The 27,116-nt window shown below is 39.5% G+C and overlaps 2 protein-coding genes across 2 annotated transcripts; both read right to left on the minus strand.

Annotated features, from left to right (window-relative positions):
• Positions 1–3,706: 3,706 nt before the first annotated feature.
• Positions 3,707–13,783, minus strand: vamp2 (vesicle-associated membrane protein 2). Its single transcript, XM_085175365.1, has 5 exons — positions 13,447–13,783; positions 9,482–9,587; positions 9,060–9,218; positions 8,711–8,762; positions 3,707–8,549 (listed from the first exon to the last, which is right to left on the minus strand). Coding segments are annotated over exons 1-5 (336 nt in total). The 5' UTR covers positions 13,449–13,783; the 3' UTR covers positions 3,707–8,532.
• A 2,425-nt stretch (positions 13,784–16,208) lies between these two features.
• On the minus strand, positions 16,209–26,649 carry mpp1 (MAGUK p55 scaffold protein 1). The gene is made up of 12 exons (XM_085175354.1): positions 26,293–26,649; positions 23,302–23,430; positions 23,131–23,209; positions 22,592–22,677; positions 22,413–22,481; positions 21,010–21,206; positions 20,284–20,387; positions 20,121–20,201; positions 18,738–18,818; positions 18,436–18,638; positions 16,992–17,066; positions 16,209–16,910 (listed from the first exon to the last, which is right to left on the minus strand). Exons 1-12 carry the CDS (start codon positions 26,413–26,415, stop codon positions 16,734–16,736), a joined length of 1,404 nt encoding a protein of 467 aa, XP_085031480.1. The 5' UTR covers positions 26,416–26,649; the 3' UTR covers positions 16,209–16,733.
• Between the last annotated feature and the right edge of the window lie 467 nt (positions 26,650–27,116).

Here is a 27,116-nt window from a genome sequence, read left to right on the forward strand (position 1 = left end):
ATAACCATGAAGGGGGGATGACGTGAGTGGGGAGGGACGGAGGAGAAGGCTTTAATTTGAGCCAGATGTTTCTTCCAGAGTAAGTCTGGTCTCAGTCTCAGTGAGCATCTAGGAAGGAGGAGCAAAAGGCTCCAGTATCAGAAGTCTGGAAAGTTTTGTTTCTGGATGTTTCTGGACCTTTAAATGCTTAAAAGTTCAGGAAAAATGAACTCCAGCTTGTGTCTGACTCCTGATTACAGAGGGGGCACAGGTAGAGGCAAAGCCTGAGGCTGTATGGGCTGTACGTGCACAGGAAGGCCCGTAAATCTTTACATTCCACAGCATGATGTCAGACCTTTAATTTGCAAAACAGAATGTTTTTCTTAAAAAAAAAAAAAAAGCCTTAGTTGAATCAAAAATACATGTGGGAGTCAAAATAAGCTCTAATAGGAATGATAATAAACCTGATGCTCTTATTTCCCCAAGCCCCAGGAGCTCCTTTGGCTCCATTGACTCAAGGACTGTTTATTTGCCACCAAGGCAAGAATAACACTTGAGAGGAGGGAGTATGCTTTCTCTGTTGAGATTCAGTAATGAGCCAACTCGTTCGCCTGCGTTAGTGAGGCCTGTGGAGGGTACGCTGATGTAAAATGATAAATTTTTATGGACTACAAAGGTAGACATCTTGATCAAACTGTGAGGGAAAAGGTCCAGACAGTCTGTAAAATCACAAAGATGTTTCCACAAAGAAGTTTTTTTTTCTTTTCTTTTCTTTCTTTTTTTTTATGTTCAGTAAGATTTTATAGCTCAGATCTCATTGTGGCTTTCCAGATTGCTTGAAAGAGGTTTTGTGCCACATGCTTTCCAAACTTTTGACAGATTTGGTGCTTGTCTGTTTTGCAGTTAGAGAAATGAGCATTCCCCAGTGGTGCTGTGTTGTGTTTAACCCCAAAGACGTTGATAAGAGTCAGCGGGGGAAGGAATGCAAAGGCGCACAGGAGTGTGGTGGTGGGGTGTGTGTGTGTGTGTGGGGGGGGTACGGCATCTGCACAACCATGCAGCCGCTGTCAATATGTGTGGGAGTAACAGTGACCTTTAAGCCGTAATCCGAGGCAAGAGTCTAGGTTTCTGCTGCAACTCCTGAAAGAGTCCTCCAAGCTGGCCCCACATTCCTGCTGGGGAGTCAAGAGGGAACAGCAGCGGGGGAGGAGATGACTTGTAGTGAACGGACAGCTGAGGCAAAAGAGGAGGGGTGCGCTGACTGAGAAAAATGGAAAACAAACTTAAAACAGTTTGACAGCGAGACAGTCCCAGAGAAGTGAAAAGTTGTTTTTGGTACGCACCCTGGAGTTAGGTCACGTCCATGCCTCCCTGAGCCAGCACAGTACTGTTATTACATCCACACATTTCCTTTTGCAAGCTGTTAATCTCTCTCTCCCTCTCTTTTAAAACTCTGAAACACAATTTAACGTGACACTGTGCTTCAGAGGTGAGGAAAAAAACCAAAACCAGAATGCGTGCAGTTGTGTGAATCCATCTGTAAAGGTGATGGATCCAAACTGATGATTTTAAAGCAAATGTAGAGCCATCTGTTCTGTTTAAATATGGTTCCTCACAAATTCACTCCGCACATTTTTTTTTAAAGAAGAAAAAAAACATTCCTCAAATCATGTGGTGCGTTGCAGTAAGGACCAACTCTCATAGGATCTCAGTGATAACTAGATGGAAGCACATGCAGAGGTGACTTGGAATGAATGTGTCCTGCTTTGTCTGAGTTTGTCACTTTTCAGGAGGGAAGTCGTTGAGGCATAATAGCCTTTTTCCTGGATGCACTTCATTGTGCGTTTTATGGGGAAAATAGGATTTTCCAGTGAATGAGCCAAAAAGCTCACAGCAATAACAGGATGTCTCACTGAAGTCAGATCTAACGGCAACTCAAATGTCACACCTAATACTTGACTTCCCTCACATTTTATGGTAGCTGCTCAGGAGACATCTTTATTTGCCAGTAAGTCCGAGTCATGGTAATGACAGTATTCAGCTAGAAAAAGTTCATTCCTTTTCATATGCATGCTTTTTCCCTCATGCTGCAGTGGCAGACATGTGGTTTTCAGAAATAAAAAGCACAAGTTAGACAGATTAGAAAATAGCCAACTATATCCATCTGTAGAAATGAGTTCAAACAATAAATACCATCAAAACAAAAACAAGACGCTTGCATGAGGAAACATCTGAAAAGAAAACTCTAGGTGTGCAAATAGAGCAGTGGTTACCCTCACAGATTTCGATGTAGCTGGTTGCATGCAGAGGTGATATAAACGAAGTGTTGCAAGCCAGCATCTATGCTTTTGCATGCTGGCAAGTAGTTTAGTGTGAGTAAAGTAGAGGACAGGGCGACACCCAGCGGTGAAAACGTGAAGCTACATCTTGGGCGCAGTGTTATTTCTTATCGCCGCCCTCACAAATAGATGGTGAAGTCGTGTAACAACAATGGTCTATCCCCCCTCTTTCTGTCTCATCATCTTCGGAGTGATAGCAGCTCATTTTCTGTTTCTTCGTCCAAGTTGTTCCATTTGAAGCGTGTGCAGTCGTTCATTTAGCCACTCTGTCAGAAAGCCTGTTTTGCGCTGACGAAGCAATTGGAAAGAGTCAGCTCGAGAGCGCCATGATAATAATGTGCAAAATGAAGCTTTGCTCTTATGTGCTTAATTTAGAGCTAGCGCTTGCTGGAGAGCTTTTTTCTTCTTCTTTTATTACATATGTGGGCTAGGAAATTCATATTTAGTGAAACGATAGCAATAGAAATATGACCGCTTTAGCTACTCTTCAAAATAAAAGCCACCGGAAACGACGATGATAACGTTTTGTTTTTTTTTTTTGATTGAGCATTTATTAGAATTAAGTAGAAAATTCGAGAATAAAGGTAAAATACTGCTTGATTTTGGAATAAAATTGTCGACAATAAGATAAAATAGTTAATTTTCGATACTTACTTGGTTACCAGATGCTAAAAGAGAAATTATCTATCTGTTACCGGAAACAAAAAGTAGTACATTCTCACAAATTGTGGCTTTACTCTTAAAATTTCTATTTATGTTCTCAAAATTTCAACTTTAATTATTGTATTTTTAAAAATATGATCCTAATACTCCATAGGTTTCCCTGGTTCCAAAACCCTAATTAGATATTGGTAGGTTGTTAGAAATTTTTAGAGAGCAATTCTGTGACGTACATGAGTGTCTCAGGCACACCTGACAGTTTGTATTTTTGCCCACTGGTTTCAAGAGACTTACTTTTCTGATACAGAATTTAGTGTGCGTGATTAAAATGGAGGCGTAAGTTTTGTGCCTACTTTATTAGTCTAACTACAGTGAATGAGCTACATTATAGTTTAGCTCATTTATATGCTCATGCAACTGGTTGTGCATGCTGTTTAGTTTTCAGTGATGCGAGAGTCTTAATGTCAGTTTAAGGAGTTAAAAAGAGACTATAAACAAGACTGAATGGATGCAGAGATGCACATTTTTCTGACTTCAGGTCTCAACATAGTTTTTTTTGGCACTCTTGCATATAATAAGGATCAATTAAGGATATCATTTGCATTGGTAATAACTGTATGCTTATTCACACAGGTCCCAAATTTGCAGTCACATTTGCATTTCCCCATTGTTGCACACGGACAAAGAGAAGGAAGCACAAATGAAAGCACAAGCTGTCATAGACACAGTTTTTCCAATATACATATATTTCATGATGTTCATCAATATAATAAGACATTGATAGATTTACACTACAATTATTTTATGTACTTTAGTTTCTCATTCAGTCTCCTCTCCTTTGCGTTGAGTCAACCTTGTTAAGTTTCTAATCCCATACCAAATGACAGCACAATAAATTTATCAATAAATAAAAGAAAACAAAAAAAAAAACATACAGCCCAGCACATTGCCCATGATCTTCCAGTCCTGTCCCTCCTGTAAGGCCAGATGACCAGGGGCAATATGGACCATCATCTCAGAAAGCCCACTCCCAAAAAGACAAAAAAGAAAAAAGAAAAAAAAAGTCTTTCCTCAAAAATAACCTGATTTAAACAAAAAAAATATCTCGTAGATACTAACGGCAATCTGATGTAAACTGTAGAGTCATTCTAAGCACTCTGGACTATTGGAAGGTAAAAATACTTTCCCCCGCCCTTCTAACTTCCCATTTTCTTTACCTTTACCCATCAGTGCTGACACACAAACAACTCAGTGACATCTGAAGTTATTACTAAACTGATGCAAAATAAAAACACAATATTTGGTTTCAAAAAAAGAACAAAAGAAACATGTTAACATATGTTAAGTAGAATATTGTGAACTGATAGCCATCCAAAGAACATTCAGAGACTCAAAAGGTTCCCTCCTATTGCTGCGTTCACCCCCTTTAGGGCTTAATGGCGAACATTTCAATAAGGTTGCGGATTTTGCGTTGGTCTCCTTCTTTTTTGCTCGTTTGCTTTCAAAATTTGAATTACAAATTCAAGAGCCCTGTAAAAAAGGGGCTCCAAACACTTATTCCCCCTAAATGACCTGAACACAGCGCTGAGATCACTGAACGGTTCTTGAGGCTGACGTAAGACAATATCCACCAGTGAATCATATTCCCATCCCGCTTGAAAATGAATGAGTTACAACATTTAAAAAAAAGAAGAAGAAGAAGAAAGTGCCACGGTGTTCAAATTTATGCACACTTCTTTTCGTACAGACAGTAAAGCAACAGAAAAAGAGAGCAATCACTTCGTTTTCACTATTGTGACCAATAGGGTTGAGCTCTCACGGGACAACAGCTGGATTTATGGAGAACACACAAATCCTACCCCAATCAGTAGTGTTATACCACTTCAGTCCACTGTATGGTTAACTCCTGTAAGATGGCTAAAAGGACCACATCTGTAACCCAATGATGATTTGATATTGCCAAAAAAATCCAATTTTACTTTTTCTCATGCAGGTTTTGTCCTTGTACATATTATGGTGAATTTACTAGTGGCTTAAACCTGAGGATATGGACCCCTTATCCCCAAAACACCCCCATATTACAACACCAAACAGATGCAGATTTCACTGTTTTTCTCGGGTTTGTCTAATAGCTGTAGTTTGTATCTTGATTTTTTTTTGTCCTCTGAAAAATTGGCAGCATTGTGGAGACACACAAAAAAGAAGACTTGTGCTATAATTAGTTATAGGATCATGTGTCTACAAACTAGTTACAGATTAAAGAAGCTCTTCAAACCTGCATACACATAATTAGGGGAAGGCTAATGTAGTTTTGAGATTTGAAGCATGCGGTCCTCAAGTTTTGGTTTAACTTGCATACGTTTAGTAGGATGGCACACTCACAAGCCGTAACTGACACACCACATAAACAGTGTGTACGAGTTCAAAGTTCCTATAGGTAGAGTAAGGGTGTAAGCTATCTGAGACAGACTGGGATAGCTTGGGTAACATCTTCCTATCCGCTTGTTTTTGATGGCAATTGGCAGCATAAGCATGGAATTCTGGTCTTTGGTAATCTTCTGTGGTTTGCTTTTGCTTTGTTTGGGGATAAATATATGTGTATGTGGGGGGTGTGTTAAGGTTGGAACGGGCCAACAGTTCTGGTAACCTCTCTGTTCATCGTACTTCAGTGATCAAGGAAACAACGTGCCTTCACTCTGAGAGTTAAGCGGCCTAATCTGTCAGGATAAACTGGGGATATTCCCAAGACTGAGCTATTCTAACACTCACACATGCACACACACACACACACATACACATTAAAGCACTTGTGCACACATACACTCACACGCGCAGACAAGGAATTTCAAAAAGTGAGTTGAGCAAAGAGGGGCAGGTTGGTTTACTCAGGTGGTGGGGAAGATAAAAAGACACAAGGCTGCTAAGGCTTTATACACATTTGCTCTGAAATGCTGTATTTCCTTCTAAACTAAATTTCAGGACTGTGGCATCAGTGGCAGTAAAGCATAAACGGAGCAGTTTCCTGTTGAGCATTTATCAATGCTAGGCCGGTACATCATTTCTCTAAACACGATATAAACTTTAATTCACCACAACCACGAGGGAAAATTCTAAATCATCCCGCAGCTGAGAGCGAAACCTTTTCGGCGGTTTTGAGAAATGAAATGTGTAAAAGGCCTTAGTGTCCCACAGTGTCTGAAAATTAAAAAAAAAGAAATCAAGTGCATCTATATTGCCCTGCTCTCCTGCTCCTAGAATAGCCGAAATGGTCACGCTCAGGAGTTAGATGCCGAAATCAAGTTACGTAAGAGTTCAAGACCAAACCAGTGAGGGCACCAAGGAAAGAAAGAACTGCGATAACAACAGAAGCCTCTCCCTTTGATGCTTGGCAGTGTGTAACGCACAGAGCTGAATTACAAAAAACACAGCAGACAGAGGTAAAGAGGAGCTCGCTGCCAGTTAGCAGCAAATGGTACTGATTGCACACTTCCTCTTTACCTGTCTGTTTCACACAAAAATATACTATAATTAAAAAATAGAATCTATATATTTAAAAAAGAAAAAGGCCTTGACTATAGGGAGACACACCGAGACAAACCACTGCTCTAGCAAAATGCTCGTCTTAGGAATGCTACTTTTTGTTGTTTGTTTTTTTAAATTGTGACTTACTTGTCTTGTCGCTAGCTAACCTTTGAAGGTTAGCAAACAGCTCAAGTAAATCTAAAACTGTGAATTTGACTAATTAGCCCCTGTCCCTGTTGCTAAATCTACGAGGCTGAATTGTCTTGTTTTATAATGTGCTCTTCATGTGGAGAGGTTTTTTGTTTGTTTGTCTGTTTGATTTTTACTGCACCAGGACCTGCTTTGACCAGGCTATGGAAGAGCCAGACAGCGCCATCAAAAACAAGGTAGCTTGTGCATTTGAAGCAGACTCCTCTTCTGCAGTCCCTCCACACCTACTAAAAGTGTGAAGGGGATGGGGGGGGGGGGGGGGGAGACTGTGTGACTGGAAATAATTGACACTTACTGAAAAAAAGTGACTGAAGACTAAGACTAAGGCCTTTTAGTGTTCACACTGGGGAAACGTTGCTGTGTGCGAATTCAACAATTTACACAACGGTACCTTCACAGAATACATCTCCAGAATATAAGTGTGAGTGTGTAAGTGTGTTAAGATAATACCTCTAAAAAAATAATCTGGACAGTTTCAAAGTCTAATCCTGCCTATTGAAAATGTACCCTTACAGCTATTTAACTTTTTTCTCCAGTGGTTTGCACGACTGACGTTTTCGACAATAGGTTCATCGCATTTTTTGTTACTTTTTCTTTTTTCAAGATACTTACACTTACATGTGCTACAGTAAGAGCGTTTGCACTAGACTGCAATGAAGGAATGTTTTCGAAATAAGACACTACGTAATATTTAAATAAAAAAAGAAACATCTACAGACATTGGTCCAAATGTACTATGGCAGTTTCGAAATTATCACAAGAAATTGAGGTGTCCAAGCATGCCGAGAGACAGAAGGTGGGGTGGGGGCATAAAAGACGCAACAGATGAAAGTTATTCAAGAGGGAAATTTCAAAAGAGAAATGGAGGTTAATGGGAGGATTACATGGAAAGGGGTCCGGAGGGGTGATGATTATTAGGTCAGTTTCACAATTCATGCATTATTTGTACGCTTGAGGGATTATCAGTGAGCGTTAAATCGCTCAAAAAGCCATAAAAGAATCTAAGACTTGATTTTTGTTTTTCACGGCATCAAGTTATCGAAATCCTGAGCCGAACAAGGAGTAACCTGGAGATTTTCTAAGGGCAGTTTTTTCTGCGGATTAGCTCCAATTTCTGTAACTTGATGTCACTTTTTTTTTTTTTAAAATGCAAGTTTTAGTTCTCTGGCTTGTTTTGCTGGATGCGAGTAACCCAGACAAGATGAAAATTTGTATCCCAGTTGATTGGAGGCGAACTCCACTGTGCAAAAATACACCAAAAAGAGAGAAGAAGCAAGGGGACGGAAAGATGATGAAAAACATGCAAAAAGTACACACTTCGATTAATAGGCAGTAGTTACCGCTGAAGCATACGTAAAATTAATACAAAAAATAAAAAGTACAAAATGCACACGCACCGCACGCACACACACACACCTACAAAACGGTATATATCAGAATAAAACTCTACAAAGAACTATATATATATCAGTTATGTAACAATTATCGCCAATCGTTGTTTCCTTTTCTGTTGATGCATCGTCACAAGTGTTTGGTTCTCAGTATGGCAGGTTAGAAAAGCCAAGAGTACCCAGAAAGGAGACAGGGCCACACACTCACAGGACAAATATTGACAGGGGTCCAGAGGCGAGGTGGTGGAAGTGGGGGAGCCGTGGGGGCCCTGACGGGTTTAGGGGTGTTATATCAAGGCTAATTGGGGAGATGTAATTATATATAGAGAGAGTAAATTAATCATCTGCGGTTAATTTTGTCATCAATTCGAGTTTGTTTTTTTTTCTGTAGCAAGGAAGTTAGGATCAGACTGGGGTAGGAGTAATTCTTCTTAGGTGCTGAAGTACACTGTAGAGACATAGAAGAGAGGAAAGGTGAAGGAGGGTAAATCGCTGCACGGGTTAGGAGATTAAAAAGGCAACTACAAAGACATGTATGTGATTACAAATGAATAACACCATTGAAATAACTGTTATATCTGTTATAGAAAATATCAATGTGCTTCTTACCAATAATGACGATGAGGACAATCACACATATCACACCCAGGATAATCATCATCTGTAATCAGCAGATTTCCAGAAAAAAACAGAGATTTTTAATTAAAAAAAAAAACTCTTTAAAGCACTAAAAATATCAATATCACATACAGCACACATATAATTTCTACCAGTGACACACAAAATTAGGCTCAAGAGCAAAGTTTATAGCAGAAACTGATGGTTGTAGTTGGCTCCATGTTTGCAGAGGATTTCTGTTTCACTTTGATTTTTATTCCTTTTTTTTTTTTTTTTTTCATTTTTGTCTGTAAACAGACAGACATTTGCTATTCAAGTAAGGATGTCTGCATGACCTCACCTTGGCATTCTTCCACCAGTATTTATTCTTCAGTTTTGCAGCGCTGGTCTCAAACTGAGAGGCTCCAGCCTGCAGGGCATCGGCCCTGTCGTCCAGTTCTGACAGCTTCTGATCACGCTCCAGAACCTTATCCACATTTACACGCATGATATCCACCACCTGGGGGGGAAACACGCAGAGCAGTGTGGTGTAATCGGCCATCAAGACAACATGACTGCATGTAAGGGTTACTAGATATAGAATATTGTTTATATATTTTTATAGCAGAAACTGTTTGAAGACTTGGAGAAATGATAGAGGAGTCAAACCCACTACTTATTATTAAATGTTCATTTTTTTCAGTTCTTTTTGTTAGTATGTGAGGAATGAATGAATGAAATGAAATGCATGAATGCCTGGCTGTGTGTTTGCACTGTACTCACCTCATCCACCTGTGCCTGTGTCTGCTGCAGACGGCGGTTGCTGGTGAGGTTGGGAGGGGGCTGATTCCCTCCCTCTGGTGCAGGGGCTCCGGCGGCTGGGGCAGACCTGATGATAAACAAATGCAAATATTCAATAGTATGTAAAGCATGTTCATCGTGTTAAATCCCCTCATTACTCTACAACAGATGGGAAAAAAAGCCACAAGTGTTTTTTGTGATGCGGTGAAAATTAAGTCTACAAAAGAATGAGTCATGCTCCCCATAATCTTCACAAAAACCTAAAGAGGCTATCAAGTGTGATGCAACAGATGTGGAGGTTTCACAATGTGTCAGTTCTATATGCTAGTATATATCAATCTACTGAACTTGTCCTCTTGGGCTAGATGAGCCTGTTCTTTGACATTATGTACAAATGGTGACCACAGTGAGAGTGTCATTTCACAGAGTGGGAGTGTCATTTACCGCTAAAAAGTCAACATGTACTGCAGCCCTGTGCTTTTTGAATCAAGGTGGGCATATATATATATATATATATATATATATATATATATATATATATATATATAGAGAGAGAGAGAGAGAGAGAGAGAGAGAGAGAGAGAGTTATAGTTATGGTCCACAACATTAAGTCAAAAGGACCCAAATAGTGAAACAGCTTGGGTAAAATGACCCTACATCCCAACCCAGATGTCTCTTCATCATTGCCATTTCTAAACCTCCTGTGCAGAGTTCCACCACATGGCAGTTTCTCACATGGTTTCTCTGCTTCTTTTTGTCTTAGTGAAAAATACTTAAATTTGTCACCGCTGATGCAAATGTCATTTATATCTATTTGAAACTTTAGCCTTTTCTGTGCTGCTACACTACTTGTGATTGAGGTATATCCAAAGTTTTTGTAGTATATCAATAGAAATAAAAAAATATCCACTTTGAATCCTCTATGACACGCATCTCATGACTGAGATGGAGAATGAATGGACATCAGGCGCAAATTACAACCACAAATATACTTTTTAATATTTTTTTCAGGAATAGTTTGTGGCTATTTTAAACATAACCTTTAAACATTATACAGCTTGATGTATAATGTATAACGCGGTCACTACAACTCCTGAAATGCAAGTGAGAAGGTGTTAAAAATACACAGATGGAGTGTGATCTAATGCTTACCATTTGCTTCTATAAATCCAAACTAAAACAATGATCACAAAGTAAGATCGTGAACAAACACTCTATGATAAAGCTAAGCTTGTAGCATCTTACGAGAAATATACCTTAGCTGTGACTGAGCTACTTCACTAGTGCGAGGGGAAACTCTGTATAAAGGTCACCTCTGCACACTCACAAATGACTAATCCTTTAACAACAACAAATCCTTTCAAATAGTTTACATGGTGCTGCTGGTGGTCCCTATGAGTCGCCAAGGAAAAATTATAACAGCTAAATGTCATATTAATAATTTTATTTGCCTTAAAATACAAACACGTGCAAAATACTGATATTATTTTATTTTATCAGACTAGTATGACTACTATTCTATAACTGTATATTTACAGGCATGAATATACAATAAAGTTGCACACATATATATATATATATATGCATATATATATATATATATGTGTGTGTGTATATATATATATATATATATATATATATATATATATATATATATATATATATATATATATATATATAATTACTATGAGCTCCCCCCAACTTTCCAGTGAGTCCCACCATAAAGGTGTAATGTGTACAGAGGTTCACGCTGTCATCACCTCTAAACTAGCACCAAGAAGAGCTGCTAGTGCTGTGACGACGTTTCTCACCAGCTTTCACATCCTGCGAAAACTGTGTGCTGCTGATTTGATCAACCATTTCTCATCTGTGTGCAACTTCAGAACATAATCTAAAACCTTTAAAGCTTTAAAGTTAAGAAAACAAACTGAAAATAAACTAAATAAAGTGATTTCATGCTCTCTGTATTTTTTAACAATGGATATATTGTTTTCATTTTAATACATTAAAAAAGGAGACATAGTTATTTTATAAATGACTCTATCAGCAATCTGTGTGCCAGTGTTCCAGTTCAATCGCACTTTGAGATTGTAATCAGTGAAAACAACAAAAACAAAAAAACAAAATGCAAATGCAACTCTGATTTAATAAAAGCCCCTAACGTAAGATGCAGTTTGGTCTACAGTCCACTGCTAATGTCAGTTTTCCTATGAAAGCTAAATATATTCAACCTTCTTTCAAGATAGTGCTTTTAAAAATAGTCTTGCCCTGTGGAGAGCTGCTGCAACACTGATGGGACTTATTAAGGTTTTCAGGGGGCCCTGATGAAATGAGGAAGCATTTCAACAGTTATGCTTGGTTACCTTAAGCCAGAGTAAGGTTGGCAGATAGACATTCATTTAACTCTGCAATTGATTTCTGTTTGTCGCTGTCACGGAAAAGCATGCCGCCTGATTTTCAGCACTGGAGAGCGACATTTCAGCACTGGACAGCGCAACAGCAGTCCACACGAAACTGTCTGATCCCAGCATGTCTGTCCCAGTCTGTTTGATGCTGGGCACTGGATCCTAACCTACACGACGTTCATGTGTGACCGTGTACCCACACAGACCAGGAAACACGAAACATCCCTGTCCACCGCGAGCAGGACGGGCCTGTAAAACACCTACAGCCTGCCAACGTCGAGGGCGGGGAGGTTCCTTATTAGGGAGGGTGTATTTTAAGCTCTTAAATGCACAATAACAACCAAATATGTCGACAAATGTAACTCAGAGCCCAAAGAGAAAACGCTAACAGGCACGATGACACTGGTAAATGGCAGGTCGTGTGTCGGAACCAGGCTGCTTCACCCTTAAAACTGCCTGCTATGCGAATGCTGACAGTGAAGGCTGTGGCGGCTACTTTTTCTCAGCCCACCCCTTTTCACCGTGCGGTCAAAAACAACAAAAAATGGACAATAAAGGTGCGTGAAGAAAGACATTTACATGCTTCATTTACCCACGAAGACCCAACAACAATGAAATGTGGTGAGATATACAGCTGTCCGCCCTCGCACTACAATCGACGACATACAGTAGGAGGCTAGGCTATCCCCACCCCCCGCTGTAGGTTGCAAACATCACGTAAACTAGGCCTAAGCCTAATTCAGAGCTAATAATAACAGTCTTTGACAAGTTTTATGGTGTATTCGTCAAAAATCGTCGAGGGTGTGTTCAACAGGCTATCCAAATAGTCTGGCGCTGGTCAAACAGCTAGTATGGCTCGTTCAGCGTTATGTCCTTGCTGTTTCTAGAATCAGCCAAATCGTCTCCTGTGACTGGGCAAGGGAAGAATAATGCACTGGAAATGTTGAACAAGGGGACACAGCTTTAGAGAACACGACGTCTTTTCTCTTCTTAATATTATTATTAATAATAAGAAATAAATAAATGTATTTTAATTAGCCCGTGGGTATAATCACACAGACGGTGTCCTTTTCAAATCAAACCAGTCCAAACTGGAAAAAAAATGCGTACGTGCTGGCTCAAGTCAAATGTAGCTCACGGCAAAAGAAAAAAACAACAACAACAACAACTAATAATAATTACAACAAGGGAAAAGACAGTCGACAAAAACGTTCACTGTACACACACTGAAAACAAGGCTAATAACGCGTTTAATAACAGTTAAACCCGACCCCACCGTCTGCTCTAAGGTTAGGCCGACGCATTAGCCTCTTCACTTTTGGGTCATATTATCAGAAGGAGACAGCTGTGAAATGAGATCAAACTGCGATATTTCTCCATGATCAACACAACAGCAGAGATTAATAACCATCTCAGTTTATGACATTGTTCACACACCACAAATCCCCACAAAGCCTCCCAAACACCAGTCGTGAGGACCAAATTAAATAAATTCGGATTTGACAAAAAAATAAATAAAAAAAATCAGCGAGCTGTACTTACATTTTCCTGGTAGCAGGGAGACAGCTGTGCTCTAATCCGGACTGGAAATGTTAGCGCGTGCTAAGTGGCTGGCAGATGGATGTGGATGTGCCTTCTGCGCTCCTCTCTACCCTCTGGCAGCCTTTGGTTGGTTATTGTGGCGTTTGCCTGCCTATATATCCTAGGAGGAGCACTGAGTTTGAATCTGCCACTGAGAGGTGTCTCCTCGCTATATATTTCTTCCTCTTTTTTTAAAAATTATCTCTATGTCTACAGATTTGCGGCACCTGACAAGCTATTTACTAGAGCCCGGTGCTGTCGGAGACCGTGCTGTAATGAAGGTGTAATAACCCTCCGCCTGGATTAGGTGGACAAAGATGGCTCGGTGACGTCAATCGCGGCGACTTTCATGTTGAAATGGGTGGCCGGAGACTTCAAACACGCCATTTTAGCGCCCACAAAGCATCGTTTTCAACTGTGGGGGCTATTATTGGGGATCTGCTCGTGTTTCATTTAAATACATTGCATGTTGCGGTCACATTTGGGGTTCTAGCTCCTCAGAAAGGAGCTTTTTCTCACGGCGGGTCTGTCTGTCAACAAAATGGCGTTCCTCGAAAGGGGGTGTGGCGAGATAAGCAGTAGCCTAGGTTATCATTTATAGTAAATATGAATGTGGCTGTTAAAGTTTATATATATATATATATATATATATATATATATATATATATATATATATATATATATATATATATATATATAACATTTCAAACTGGCATAAATCTGCATTGTAATAGCTTTGATACTGTAACTTGTATATGTACAGTGTGACAGGCTGGTACAAGCTTGACCTTTGTGGGTCAAGGTCAAGCAACAAAAAATGGATTTGAAACATTATTTTTCTGCAGCCTTTCTTTTTATTTTATCGTGTTTTGTAATGACTTCATAATAATGAAGGTCCTAATTGGTCCTAATTGGACCAACCATCACCATCACCATGATGGTGATGGTTGGTCCAAATAGATCTTGATGACAGAATTACACCTTGAGGAAGTTTAAAGGTCAGCCTTTAAAAATAGTTATTGTTTGTAGGTCTCGAGAGCTCTTGACAGCTGCCCCAAATGTATTACCTTCAAAGATGTTCCAAGCTGAAGATGATAACGAGGCAGAGTTCAATTAATGTACTATAAACCCTAAGAGAGTGGAAGCTGCTCCCACTGCTGCAGGATCAACACAGTGTATGGAAATCAATGTGCCTTAATTATGTTTTACCTTTGGCTAAAAAATATATATCTATAGTGTTTCCATTACAATCTGTGTAATCAACAACTGTGTTGCTGTGCAAGACTGGGGGCATCCTTGATAAAATAAATAACACAAAGCACAGTTAAATTTAATATGATCCTATGTGACACACCAGTGGGCTTGTTCTGCTGCATTAATAAACCACGCAAACTGAAATACCTTGCAAGACCAAACAAATGTAAGGTTGAAATGGTGACAAACAGCCCCTGTTTTCTTTAATCCTCTGCGTTTGCGTCCGTTGATAAGGTTCAATCATGGTAAAAATGTCACACTAGAAGAAAATTTAACAAGACCATGTAAATGTGCAGATTGCTGGTCTAAAATTTGGCAAATACAACTTATTATGGTGTTTGGGGTTATTGTTACAGAGCTGAAGAATCCTCTTGTTAGCCTGCAGCAGAGGAGCTGTAGCTGCTCACACTCAACCACTTGGTGGCATCAAAAGGCAGCGTTACTTCACTGCCCACCCCCTCACAGGCTAACGATGCACTGGTAACTATCCCCTTCACAACGATGACCTCAGTCACGATGTGGAAGATGTTGTACAGCTGGCACTCAATAAAAAAATTGAGAAAACCCAGCTTGTTATTATGATGTTTTGTTTTTTCATTTCATATGTATAGAAAGCATTGAGACCTGAACACAGCTAATCAGCTGATGACGAAATAACACCTTTTTTTTAAAAACTGTGCAGCTTAAGTTGTATTTGTAGACTTAAAAATGTTTGTTCCTTTTCTTAATTCTTGAAAAGACACAATTTAAATCGGCACGGATTTTCTACGTGTTTGCTTCCAGTACACCATACACCAGATTTCCCTGTCAAACCTTACCTTCAACTTAATTTTGATATCTTTCAAATCCACATTGGCTTTAATGACTTAAGAACTAAACTGTGTCATTTATTTGCACACTCATAAATATATCCGTCCATGGAGTGACATGTTTTAATTTCAGTTAGTACGCGTTTGCTGCCAGGAACTCTGTGCAAAACTGAATTGGAATGAAATTCATTGTCATGTACAGCCTGTAAGTGTTTATCCCACAGTGTGGATGAGGGACGAATTGCAATGTGGTTGATACAGGTGCATTGCTTGTATCCTACCATTCAGACATGCACGCCTTGATCTATTATTGATGGCAGCCTTGAGCTATGATGCGCTCTGAAATATTCAGGCAGACATGAACCTTTTGCACCCCCACCCCGCCACCCCTGCACTACATCTAAGACCAAAATGTTAAGAGAGATTTGAAGTATGTGTTACGTCTGCCCCGTTATGATGAACCACTTTAGGCAGAAAAAGTCTAGATGACACCGAAACAATAAAGACTAAACCTCGACTTTTATATTTCGGTTCAAAGACGCCCTTTCATGTTTGTGATCCAATGAAAGGAGATGACCTAACGACAAGCAAACTGTCAAAAATAATCCCACGTAAGGTCTGAGAAACAGCTTTTAACGTAAAACACATTCAAAGACTCAATTGCAACAGAGATGGGAGATTTATTTTTTTTGTTTCAAAGTGCCTTTTCTAGTAACATATGAGGTATACATTTTTGCGAGGCTCTAATGATTCAGCGAAGGGTTTTCTGTGACAAACAATGATATATGGCACTACACTCGCAGCATGAACAATTTCAGGATGTGCCTGTTAAAACTCAGTTAAGTCAGAGTGAGGATTTCATTCACAGTTATCGCCCCGTTTTGCTTTTCTTTTACTTTCCAAATAATCCCAAAGATGTGCGGCACCAAAACTTCACCAGTTAGTCCCTGAAGCACAAAGTGTCTAAACAGCCAAATAAACCATCCCTGGCGAGGCTCTCGACTCTCTGAGATAACCCTGTCAACATATTGCTTCTTTTTAAAAACGCAATAGTGCAAAAAAATCTCTGTGACAATTAACATTTACCTAAAAGTAAGCCCACAGACACGTGGGGCATTGCGTAAAGGAGTGATATTGCACTGCTATTCGACAAAAAGAAGGTATCATAGTGGTGCCAAACATCTTTCAGTACACCCATGACACAGGCACCCACTGAGGGGTGGACGTGGCCCGCTCCATGGCCTCCTCCACACCCTTAACACTTTCATCCACGTCGTTGTTGATGAGAACAACATCAAAGAAGTGTCCATATGTGCTCAGGATGGCGTCTGACTCTTTCTGGATCATCTGCAGATTTTCCGTCTAGGAGAGGAGATGTAGATGATTAGCAGTTTGTGGTTGGGAAATTTGGGGATTTTAAAACACTTTGATAAGATGTATTACCTGGGGAGCGGTGTTGGTCGGTGCAATGAAAACTACCAGAGGTGCAAAATCAGCTGTCCGCAAGAGTTTCAAGGTCTGCAAGAGGGATTTAGTGGTAGTTTAGAAGCACGTACATCAGTGGGACAGCTTACGTTGAGCAGTTTGATGAAGAATTTGGAGAGGCAAGGCGGAGATGGTTTAGACATGTGCAGATGAGGGAATATGGATATTCTGTACAAAAAATGTTGAATATGGAGCGGTGCATCTACTATCTATGTGTTGGTGTTGTTCCTGTATCATCACAACAACGTTAGTTTTGAATCAGCGTCGCAACTGAGCAGTTACGTTGTTGTGATGTCATTACACTGCAAGGTTAAGTTTGGTTTGCTGTTAGACAAATTTAGGTTACTCACGTTGCTTCACCAGTGATAGTTTTTAAAAGCATAAGCTAGCTTCTTGTCTAATGCTAACTGAATGCTCAGACAAAGTCATTTGTCAGTTGCGATGTTGATCCTGAACTAATGTTTTGATGATGTAGGAACAATGACAGCTTCGTCCAAGATGGGATATCAGATCATGTCATCATATGAAGCTGCCAGGCAGAAGGAAAAGAGGAAAACTACAGAGGAGATTCGTGGATGCATTGCAGGAGGACATGCAGAGGGTTGGTGGGACAGTGGAGGATGCTAGGGATGGGGTGAAATGGATTCAGATGATCTGATGATCGGCTGACCGCTAAAGGGAGCAGCCGGAAGAAGAAGAAGAACTGATGAAGTACAGCGCATTTCACACATTTGATACTTTAAACATCCTCTAAACAAGACAAGTTAAAGTCCTTCACTTGTTAGCCCAGTTTTTTTTTTTTAAATAATTTGAAAAATGAAATCATTATAAAAATCATACATTTACCTGTAAGGAGTGTGAATTTCATTCAAAAAGATGCATTTTGAGTCATTATTTAACAAAAGGGGATTTTAGGGGATTTTTAATAACTACTTCAGTCTAGACTATCCTAAAATATACCACATTATCACTTCTATACACTGTGCTGCATGAATATGAGTACAAAAGCAACTCACTGCAGGAGAATATAAAATTATCATCTTTGGTTTGTCAAAGGTGGATAGTAGGTATAGCAAACACAGCTATAGCTACTGAAACAATAGCTAATAATATGACTGCTGAATCTGCACCATATTACTTTAACAATGTGGTTAGGTTAAAGGGCGAAAAGTTAGATTGGATAAGCATTTTCTTTCCCTTTGAGTGAAGCTAATTCATGTAGGTGTATCTCAATTCAAAAAAAGAATTTAAGAAAACAAAAAAGCTCTCAAATTAAGCATAAAAACATTTAATGAGTTTATGCAACACTGAGAAATGGTAAAATAGCACTCCAGGGCAGACACAGTATTCTTTATTTAGATCAACTGCTTTGATGCTACATGACAAGAAGTTTGGCGCTAACCTGTGGTTCTATATCCAGCAGAGCGATTTTGCCCTGCGTGTGGATCTTCTGGATGGTCTCAATTTTGGTGCCGAACATGAAACCCTGGAAGCTGCCATACTCCAGCAGCTCATTTCCAGAGATGCTCTTGGTCATGGTTTCATGGGAGATAAAGTAATATTCCTTTCCATTCTCTTCATCCTTACGTTGGGGTCTGGTGGTGTCTGCGGAAGAATGAGAGTTAAGAATTAGTGAGAATTAGTCCACGGATGGTAACAACCTGCACCACGTTAGAGGAATAAAAAGGCCATCAGTCTACTTACGTGGTGAAGGGTATGAAAACTTCTCGGGGTATCGTGTCAACAGTGCATTCTTAATATGACTCCTTCCAACACCAGGTGCCCCTGAGAAAAAAAGGCAGAATTAACAAAACAGTGCTAAATTTTTAAGGAAATTTTACTCAGACCCAAACTGTGCTAATTATGCTTTCATTACCGTTGATTAAAGATATACTTATATGCAATTTCAATGAAGACACAATCTATGTTATTTTAACTTCTTGCTAAAGTATATTGAGTATATATTGAGTGCTCGGACAGAGTAGAAAAGCGCTATATAAGAACCAGTCCATTTACCATTTACCATATTAAAGTTACTGTTACTTAACAAATGTGGGCTAAAAGTGTAGGCTCTCAGCTATTGTAGTCCACTATTTTACAGGGAATCAGAGCTAATTGGACTCAAGTGACTCAAAACGGTTTGATAGACACATCTGAGCTATTCCCGTGTTATATCTCATTAATTTAAGCAGGCAAATAGTCTACAGCCGATTCCAAGTATGGCATCTGTTTTTGGAATTTACTGTTGTGAATCCACAGCATATATACTATAAAAGGGCTCTCAATGCAAGTAAAGCAAGACATCCTTACACATCAAAAGCAGTAACATTAAGCGTGGCCTAACAGCTCTCACAGAAAAACAACGAAAAAAAAACAGACCATGCTGGCAAAATGCATCATTAACAGACCTGGCAACCCATTAAAGAAAACAGTGGTGGATAATCACAGGATTCTTTTGATGCTAAAGACAAAAAAGCTGCACAGCTGCACACAGCAGCAGTAACAACCTGACAAAGAATTGCAAACAAAAAAAATTTATTCTTTAGTTATGATCATGGCTTCCAGACTTCAGGCCTTCATAACCCACAGAGGATTCTGGACAATGTTTCAACAAGGAACATCTTATTATTTTTATTAGTCCACGGATAGTAACAACCTGCACCACGTTAGAGGAATAAAAAGGCCATCAGTCTACTTACATGGTGAAGGGTATGAAAACTTCTCGGGGTATTATTATTCTTATTTATTTATTTTATTTTTTTTACTACATCTTATTAATATTTTGCTCTTTACTATTTTTCTATTTATTTTTTATTATTTTATTTTATTTTTTTCTTCTACTGTACCATTCTGCTGAGTGACTGTCTTCTGCTCGTCAAATACATTTCATTGCGATGTTGACCCTGTGCTAACTTGCATATGACAAAACTGAAAACTGAATTATTTCTGAAACCCAGGAAAAAAGTGACTGATCTGAGGACTGTGCACATTTTCTGCATCTTGCTTGTTTTATTTCCTATTGCGGTGATGTGGAAAGCAAAAGGCAAAGGTTACAAACTTATAATATAACTGAACTAGGAAGCTTACCAATAAGGACCAGTGTTTTTCTTTGAAAAGCTGGGAGCCGAACAACCTCCTCATAAGAAATCACATCCAGCTGGTCAAAAACTGCAGAAGAAGATTATTTTAGATCGCACCAGAGAAGAAATGAATGAAACTGTGGGACTGAGAGTTGCAGTGTTCTACTTACTGGAGCTGTGTTTAGCTAGGTACTTGTCCTTGCACTTCTTTTTCTTTCCAAATGGGCTGCAGGACTGTGTGCCCTCTTTGGCCTTGCTTTTACTGGCCACCCTCCTGCAGGGAAAACAGGTATTTAAGTTAGCCTGAGAATATCTGGTACAGTTCACTCTGTATTATAAATCAGCCACGACATTAAACCAGCAAACCTAGATCGTGTACATCCCTAACATGATGTCAAAAGAGCTCTGACCACGTGGGGCATGGGCACTACCATTCTTAAGAGCATCTTGTGGTTTTCTATCAATAGATCCTTTGGGTCCAATGAGTTGAGGGTTTGGGTTTTGATGGATTGAGCTTAGCCTGGCAGAACCCGTGAATAATTGTTTTGGTTGAGCTTTGGGCAGTTTGAAACCCAGTCAATCATCCTGGTGATGGGGTGCACTGTACTGCTTGGAGAATGGGGATGCCAGGCAGGACACTTTCTAAACAGAACATCACAGTAATGGCTGGAGGGTTCTTCCTGTTAAAAGGGAGTTTTCCCTTCCCACTGTTGCCAAGTGCTTGCCCATAGGATGTCGTCTAATTGCTGGCAATTTCTCTCTATTATTGTACCTTACCTTACAGTTACGTTAAAATATAAAGTTCTTTAAAGCAACTATTGTTGTGATTTTGGCGCTATATAAATAAAATAAAATTGGACTGATTTGTGATGTGATTGGTATATTAAAGAGTTTACCATTCTTGGAGCTCTGGAGAAGGTATGAGTCCAGCAAAGTCAGTAGCACTGCTCTCCACTCTGCCCTGCCACCAGTTTGGATCCTGCTTGTTGATGATCTGAATGATGTCCCCAGTCTGAAACTTCAGACCTGCCTCTTTGCACGGGATGAGGTCATCTGTGGCAGGGTCATAATTGAACTGAGCCCTCATGTACATCTGGAGATTGTGAACAAATCTTATTAGTTCCCCTGGCAGTAAAAGAACTAAACATTTACAGTGGGTATTATGTAAGGTACTACTGATAACCTGCTGACCTTACCACAGTGTTCAGTTATCACCCAACACTTATTTAAGGTCAGCCGGGAGTAAAGTTTCTAATATCGACATACTAATCTGTAGAACTTAATAGTTTATGTGAAGTCTACAATTCTATGATTCTACTGATAACTGTGAATTCACCCTGAAGTAGAATACTAGTAAACAATTTCATGATATGATCTTGGACAGCTCCTTTCAAACTGTGGACATGGCTACATTTCTAACCAAGGGACAACTTGTGCGAATAAATAACTATTGACCTACTAGTATCAAGGATTTGTTACTTTTTATATCTCAGGTTAAAATCCAAAGGGTGCAAACCTTGAGGAAACTGTCAAAGATCATAGCAGGAACATGTGTAGGTTCCCCTCAGCGTAAACGATTACTAATGTTAGTAGAGTCCATGAACATGTATTTGTGGTTTCCCCAAGAGACTCCAGTGGACGTTTACACAAGCTTACACCCCAAAATGTGCACAAACATTGATGCACTGGAGTGATCTGGGTCACCAAAAATGCTGTTCTTTGTATGGAAAGCATATTAACAATGCCTACATATTAATGCAGTACAATCTTTAAAGTAAACTGCCATCACTGACCACAACAGGGACGAACTTTAATGCTGAAAAAGAAATATATGTCAATTCTTTTAAAGCTATTTTAAGTTGATGTGGTCTGTACTTAAAAGTATGTTACAGGGCAGCCATTTTTTGCCACAAGAAAGATGTAAATGGAGAGACATGCTGTGGTCACTAGATGGCAGAATGAAACACACTACCAATGTGTTTCATGTCAAACTAGCAACAATGAGTGATGTTCTTAACATTAAAGCTAGGTTTATAGTCACCTGGTTTGTTCACTGACTAACAGCAGATTCACCTAAACAAAATCATTGTAAGCAAGTAAGATGCAGAAGAAAAAGACTGCGAGAAAAGTGACCAAACTAATACTTGACTGTGCTCTAATATGACCAGAAAAGCTTGCTTTCCTGGATTCACTCATGCAAATCTCGAAAGTATCTTGGAGAGAATAAATATGAATCACGTTATTCAACATAAGCATCACAACACTAAAGCTGTGCATGGTCTGTCGGTCGTATCGTTACCTCGCAGATTCGGGATCGACTCTTCATGTTGGGTATGATTTTCATCGTGACGACTCCATTGGTTTCTCTCTGTATGTAAAATAGAAACGGATTTATGTTTTTATAGGAATGCCGAGTTAAAATGAAGTGCAAAAACTGTGATTCTGTGAAATGGAAGGACTTAAGAGCTGGTGGCTTACCAGGATCTTTTGTAGCTGATCTACAGTTTGGTTTGTCACAGTTTTTCCATTGATTTCTGCTATTTCATCTCCTTCGTGTATAGACCCTGGAAAGACAAAGAATGCAAACTAGATGTCTTACTGATCCTCCAGTACTATAACAACTAAACTATAACAACAAACTAAACTTTTTGCAATACTTTTTGTTAATAGTCAACGGTGCAATAGACTCCATACTTGAAATGTGCAATTCACTTGTATTTATATGTGTGTGTATATATATATATATATATATATATATATATATATATATATATATATATATATATAATATTCTGTAACTCTGTAACTTCTGTCGTTGCTGTGCTTTTTTGGAAACCAAATTTCCCAGAGGAACCCACCTGAGGGATTAGTTTAGTTTTATCTTATCTTATCTATCTTATCTTAATCAGAACATCAGATAAAACTCCCTTGTGAACACTATATTAATATCTTTTCTTGCACAATTCCTGCAAACTGTAAAAAAACAACAACCAAAGAATCAAAATGTGCTGAATCACCTTGTCTGTGAATCATCCCTCCATGCAATATCCTGGCCACCGTGCATCGCTGTTTCTCGTTCAGTTTCAGAGTGACCCCCTACAGACACAGACCACAGTCAATGAGGAGGAATCATTTCTTCAAAATTTAAAGCACGAGCACTGTGTGAACAGTCGAGGCTGATTACATACCATTGGCTCTGAAGCACTCTTTTCAAACGCCACTTCTTTCATCCTGGGAACCTCTGTGCAATTTCTGTGTCCAGCACTGCCGTTGGTGTAAAAGTCAGCCCCCTGATTCTCATAGTTTTGCATAGCTGCCTGTTAAAATGAAGAAAGAAAACAAGTGAATCACATGACATCACAGGAAATGAAATTAACTAAAAAACAAGAAGCCTCCCATTATACAGGGAACCGAATTCACCATTCTGTCAGATCAGATCATTAGCTTACTGCTCTTTCTAATAACGGCGGCGGACACTTTCTGCTCTTGTGAGCACAACAGCTACGTTTCCTTTGCACTTTCAACATATGTTCAAAGTTGAAAATTAACCAGACATTAAAACACACTTCATTAACCACGTCCACTCATCTGGTCCACCAGGTTCGTGTGGTCATGGATACCAGCAGTGTGATGAACAAAGCACTGATGTAGCAAAACGAATACGCTACGAAGCATGCTGCTTGAATGTTTGCTACAGAAACCAAATGTGTAGATTTGTGCTATTCTTTTACACCAAAAGCATAGCAGGACAACCTCGTCCGAGTTATTTCCAGAGTGTAAGCATCGCCGTAAGAGAAGAAATCCACGTAGCTCCCCTGACAAATCAAGACACTACGGAATTACATTAAATCTACTGAGTACAAGATAAGATACCACGTAATGACTTTGTGAGAGTAAAGTGCCCTCCAGGATCGGGCAATGAGTGCACCATATCAAAGCTTTTATAATTTGTTCACTTAACTGACATCAGAGAGATGATTGCCTGCATCAGCAAACTTTCTTGCGTGAATATGACACATCAGCACTGCTTCAGCCAAAAAAAAAAAAAAATTATCTACCTTCCATCATCAGCATTACAATAATCCAATCGTTATCACTGTCCACCTCACCAATAGCTTTAGCTGCTCTAAAGCCACCTCTGGGTTTAGAAACTACTCCTGCACTGATGAGCCAGATGCAGGAGCCATGACAGCCAGTCAGGTCACTTCTCTGTGAGGAGTGATTTCTTTCACACACAAAGAAGAATCCGCAATAATGTATTGAGTAATCCGCTTACTCACAAATCAGCTGAACGTGTCTGAAGAAAGGAGCAGAAATGTCTCTGATCTCTTGAGGAATTAGATTTAGACTAGGGCTACAGGGTCCTTTTAATAAAACTCACCTCATCAAGATGTTGACAGTGAGCTCTGTCAGCTCCACCACTTGGAGTGTAACAAGATCAAGATATAATTAAAGGTTTGAGCAATGCTTCAGTAACTGGTAACAAGCTATCCTTCAACAAGTATGGTCAGGTCGTGGCCACAGTTTTAATGCTGGTTTCAAGTTTGGAGGAGCATCAGGGTAAAGACAGAGCGTTCAAATCAGCGGCTTGTCTCTTCAGGGTGAAAAACAGAAGGTGACAGGCGTGTAGAGGAAGACCATCCGTGCCGAGATAAATTAATTCACCATAAAAATCTAGAGCAGGAGTTCCATTTGCTTTTCTGCACACAGTTGGGTTACTGGTCTAATATAACACAGAATAGTTGATTATACTTTATCTTTCTTACATGATCTGCTGTTTTTAACTAAAGGAATATAAATCATCAGCCCTCCCCAATGTAGGGTTTACAGATTTTTGTTTCCCTTCGATTGATCTCTTGGAGAAACACAGTAGGAGATTAATAGTTGACATTTGAACACTGTGTGGTTAATGAGCTTTCCACAAAAAAGGAGGAAAAAAAGGAGGAAAGAACTGCCAAAAGTTCTGCGTGTCCTGCTTATCAACTTGCCTCAACTTGCCTTAAGACCTTAAATGCCTTATTGTCTATCTAAGTAGGGCAGTACACAGTTATTAAGCATGAGATATTAGAAGCATAACTCAGTGCAAAGGAGCAAAAAAAGAAAAAAGTAAGAAAGAAAGACACAAAATATGATAAATCAGCCTTAAACACACCATTTAAGATAATGCACTCGTGACCTCAGTTAGAGACATGCTGATTAACACAGAGCAGAAAGATATGCAGGCAAGATTGCAACTCAAGGCTATTGAACTGCAAACTGCTGATGTCAGGAATAAAGTTTCCTCTCTTTCACATTTCCCTCAGTGGCTCAGTGCTGACTTTTCAAATTCTGAGAAGACACCGGTCTCCTGCTAGAAATCTAATCCAGGTCTAAAGTGTGCCAGAGATTTAACTCTGGCTTTCTCCCTTCCGACATAATCTACATGTTTTCTGGGACATCTTTTCAGTCATACTTGTTAGCTTAGTCTTTGTTAGAGGCAAAGATAGTATTTTCATGACAAACTCCGGGATCTTTAAGGGGAGGAAAATGCAAACAAGTTTAACAGTGTGTTTGGCAGTGTGGTGTAAACAACTTTTACTTGACTGATTCCTGAGCAGAGGCTCAGGGTAAGCTGTAAGCAAAATTACACAATATGTTTCAAAACTGTAGGAAGGCACAGTCCCAGAAACGACTTCACAGCTGACATGTTACTTCCTTATGATCTTATTGCCGCTCTTAAATGCATTCATATCACTATAGCCCAGCTGGTTAATGAGACAGTTCATACTACTCTGTGAAATACAGGAACATAGTCTTATGATGGCTAAAAGAAAACCAACAAAAAAAACCCTTCCCTAATGTTTTCCCCAAGTTGTCAAAATACTTGCGTGAATTTGTGAGAAATGGAGAACTGAAACTGCCACAGCAATGTCTGCTGATTTCAAGCTGAGGCTGACCGATAGTGCTGAGCAATGAAGAAGCTGCTAACACAGTAAAGATCTAAATGTTCTTTGTTTAAGAGATCAACACATTCAGCTGCTGCAGTATGAAAACATAAACGGGTCTATTCTTAGAGATCTTGTTCGGAAATAAACAACGATCACATGTCCCCGTATCTGCTTCCCGGAAGCAAATAAGAACAGCGAAATCAGAGGGGTCTAAATAAATTAATAAGGTATATACAAAAAAGATCATCTTACCTTGTCAGACTTTGGTTTGTTTTGAAGGAGCTGCTCCAGGTAGAGATCGGAAAGGGCTGTCCGGACGCTGTTCACGGACTCCAGTGTGACAGTGGGATCGTTTTTATTGGATTTTAACGTCATCTTTCCCGTTAGATAAAAAAAACACACACAGTGAACTCGATTTGCCCCCTCGATCAAAGTCCTCAAGACACTGGCCACAAACTGCTGATAAGGAGTGACTATGAGATAAGTCACTGTCGGAGATAAAAGTCCAAAGATTTGATCAGCAGTAGGTGAGGTTCATGCGATAACTACTGCAGGGACACCGCTGACAAAGCAAGTAAACATGCATCTGACTGCTGCTGAGCTCTGAGGGGCTGGCTGCTGATGCGTTCATGTTCCCCGTGCGAGCTCAGGGATCTCATTATTGAAGTTATCATCACAAAATGAGCGGAAATCAGAGAATTACAAACGATAATGTAGCGCTTCTTATTGTTATTTTCTTTGGATATTTCTACGTTGGCATCGTATATCCCTATTGATCGATAGGCTTTCTCTAAACTGCGATGTTTATTCAAACATCATCTACCTATGTGTCATAAAAACCTTTTAAAGATTCTTTGTTTATTTTTCGTTTATACGGTTTTATTTTTTATAAAAGAGTACAAAAATAATTCAAAACCGGTGCTACATAAGCCTTTGGAATCTGATGGGACCAACACGGAAATCAATTTCCATTTTGAGCCCCACAAAATGCTAAATGTCCCACAGGTGGAGAATGCAACATTACCGCAGCATTTTCAGCAGGGCTACCCTCTCAAGCTACAGGGAAGCAAAAAATA

Source organism: Neolamprologus multifasciatus, chromosome 10 (genome assembly GCF_963576455.1).
Source record: "Neolamprologus multifasciatus chromosome 10, fNeoMul1.2, whole genome shotgun sequence".
NCBI classification, from domain to species: domain Eukaryota; kingdom Metazoa; phylum Chordata; class Actinopteri; order Cichliformes; family Cichlidae; genus Neolamprologus; species Neolamprologus multifasciatus.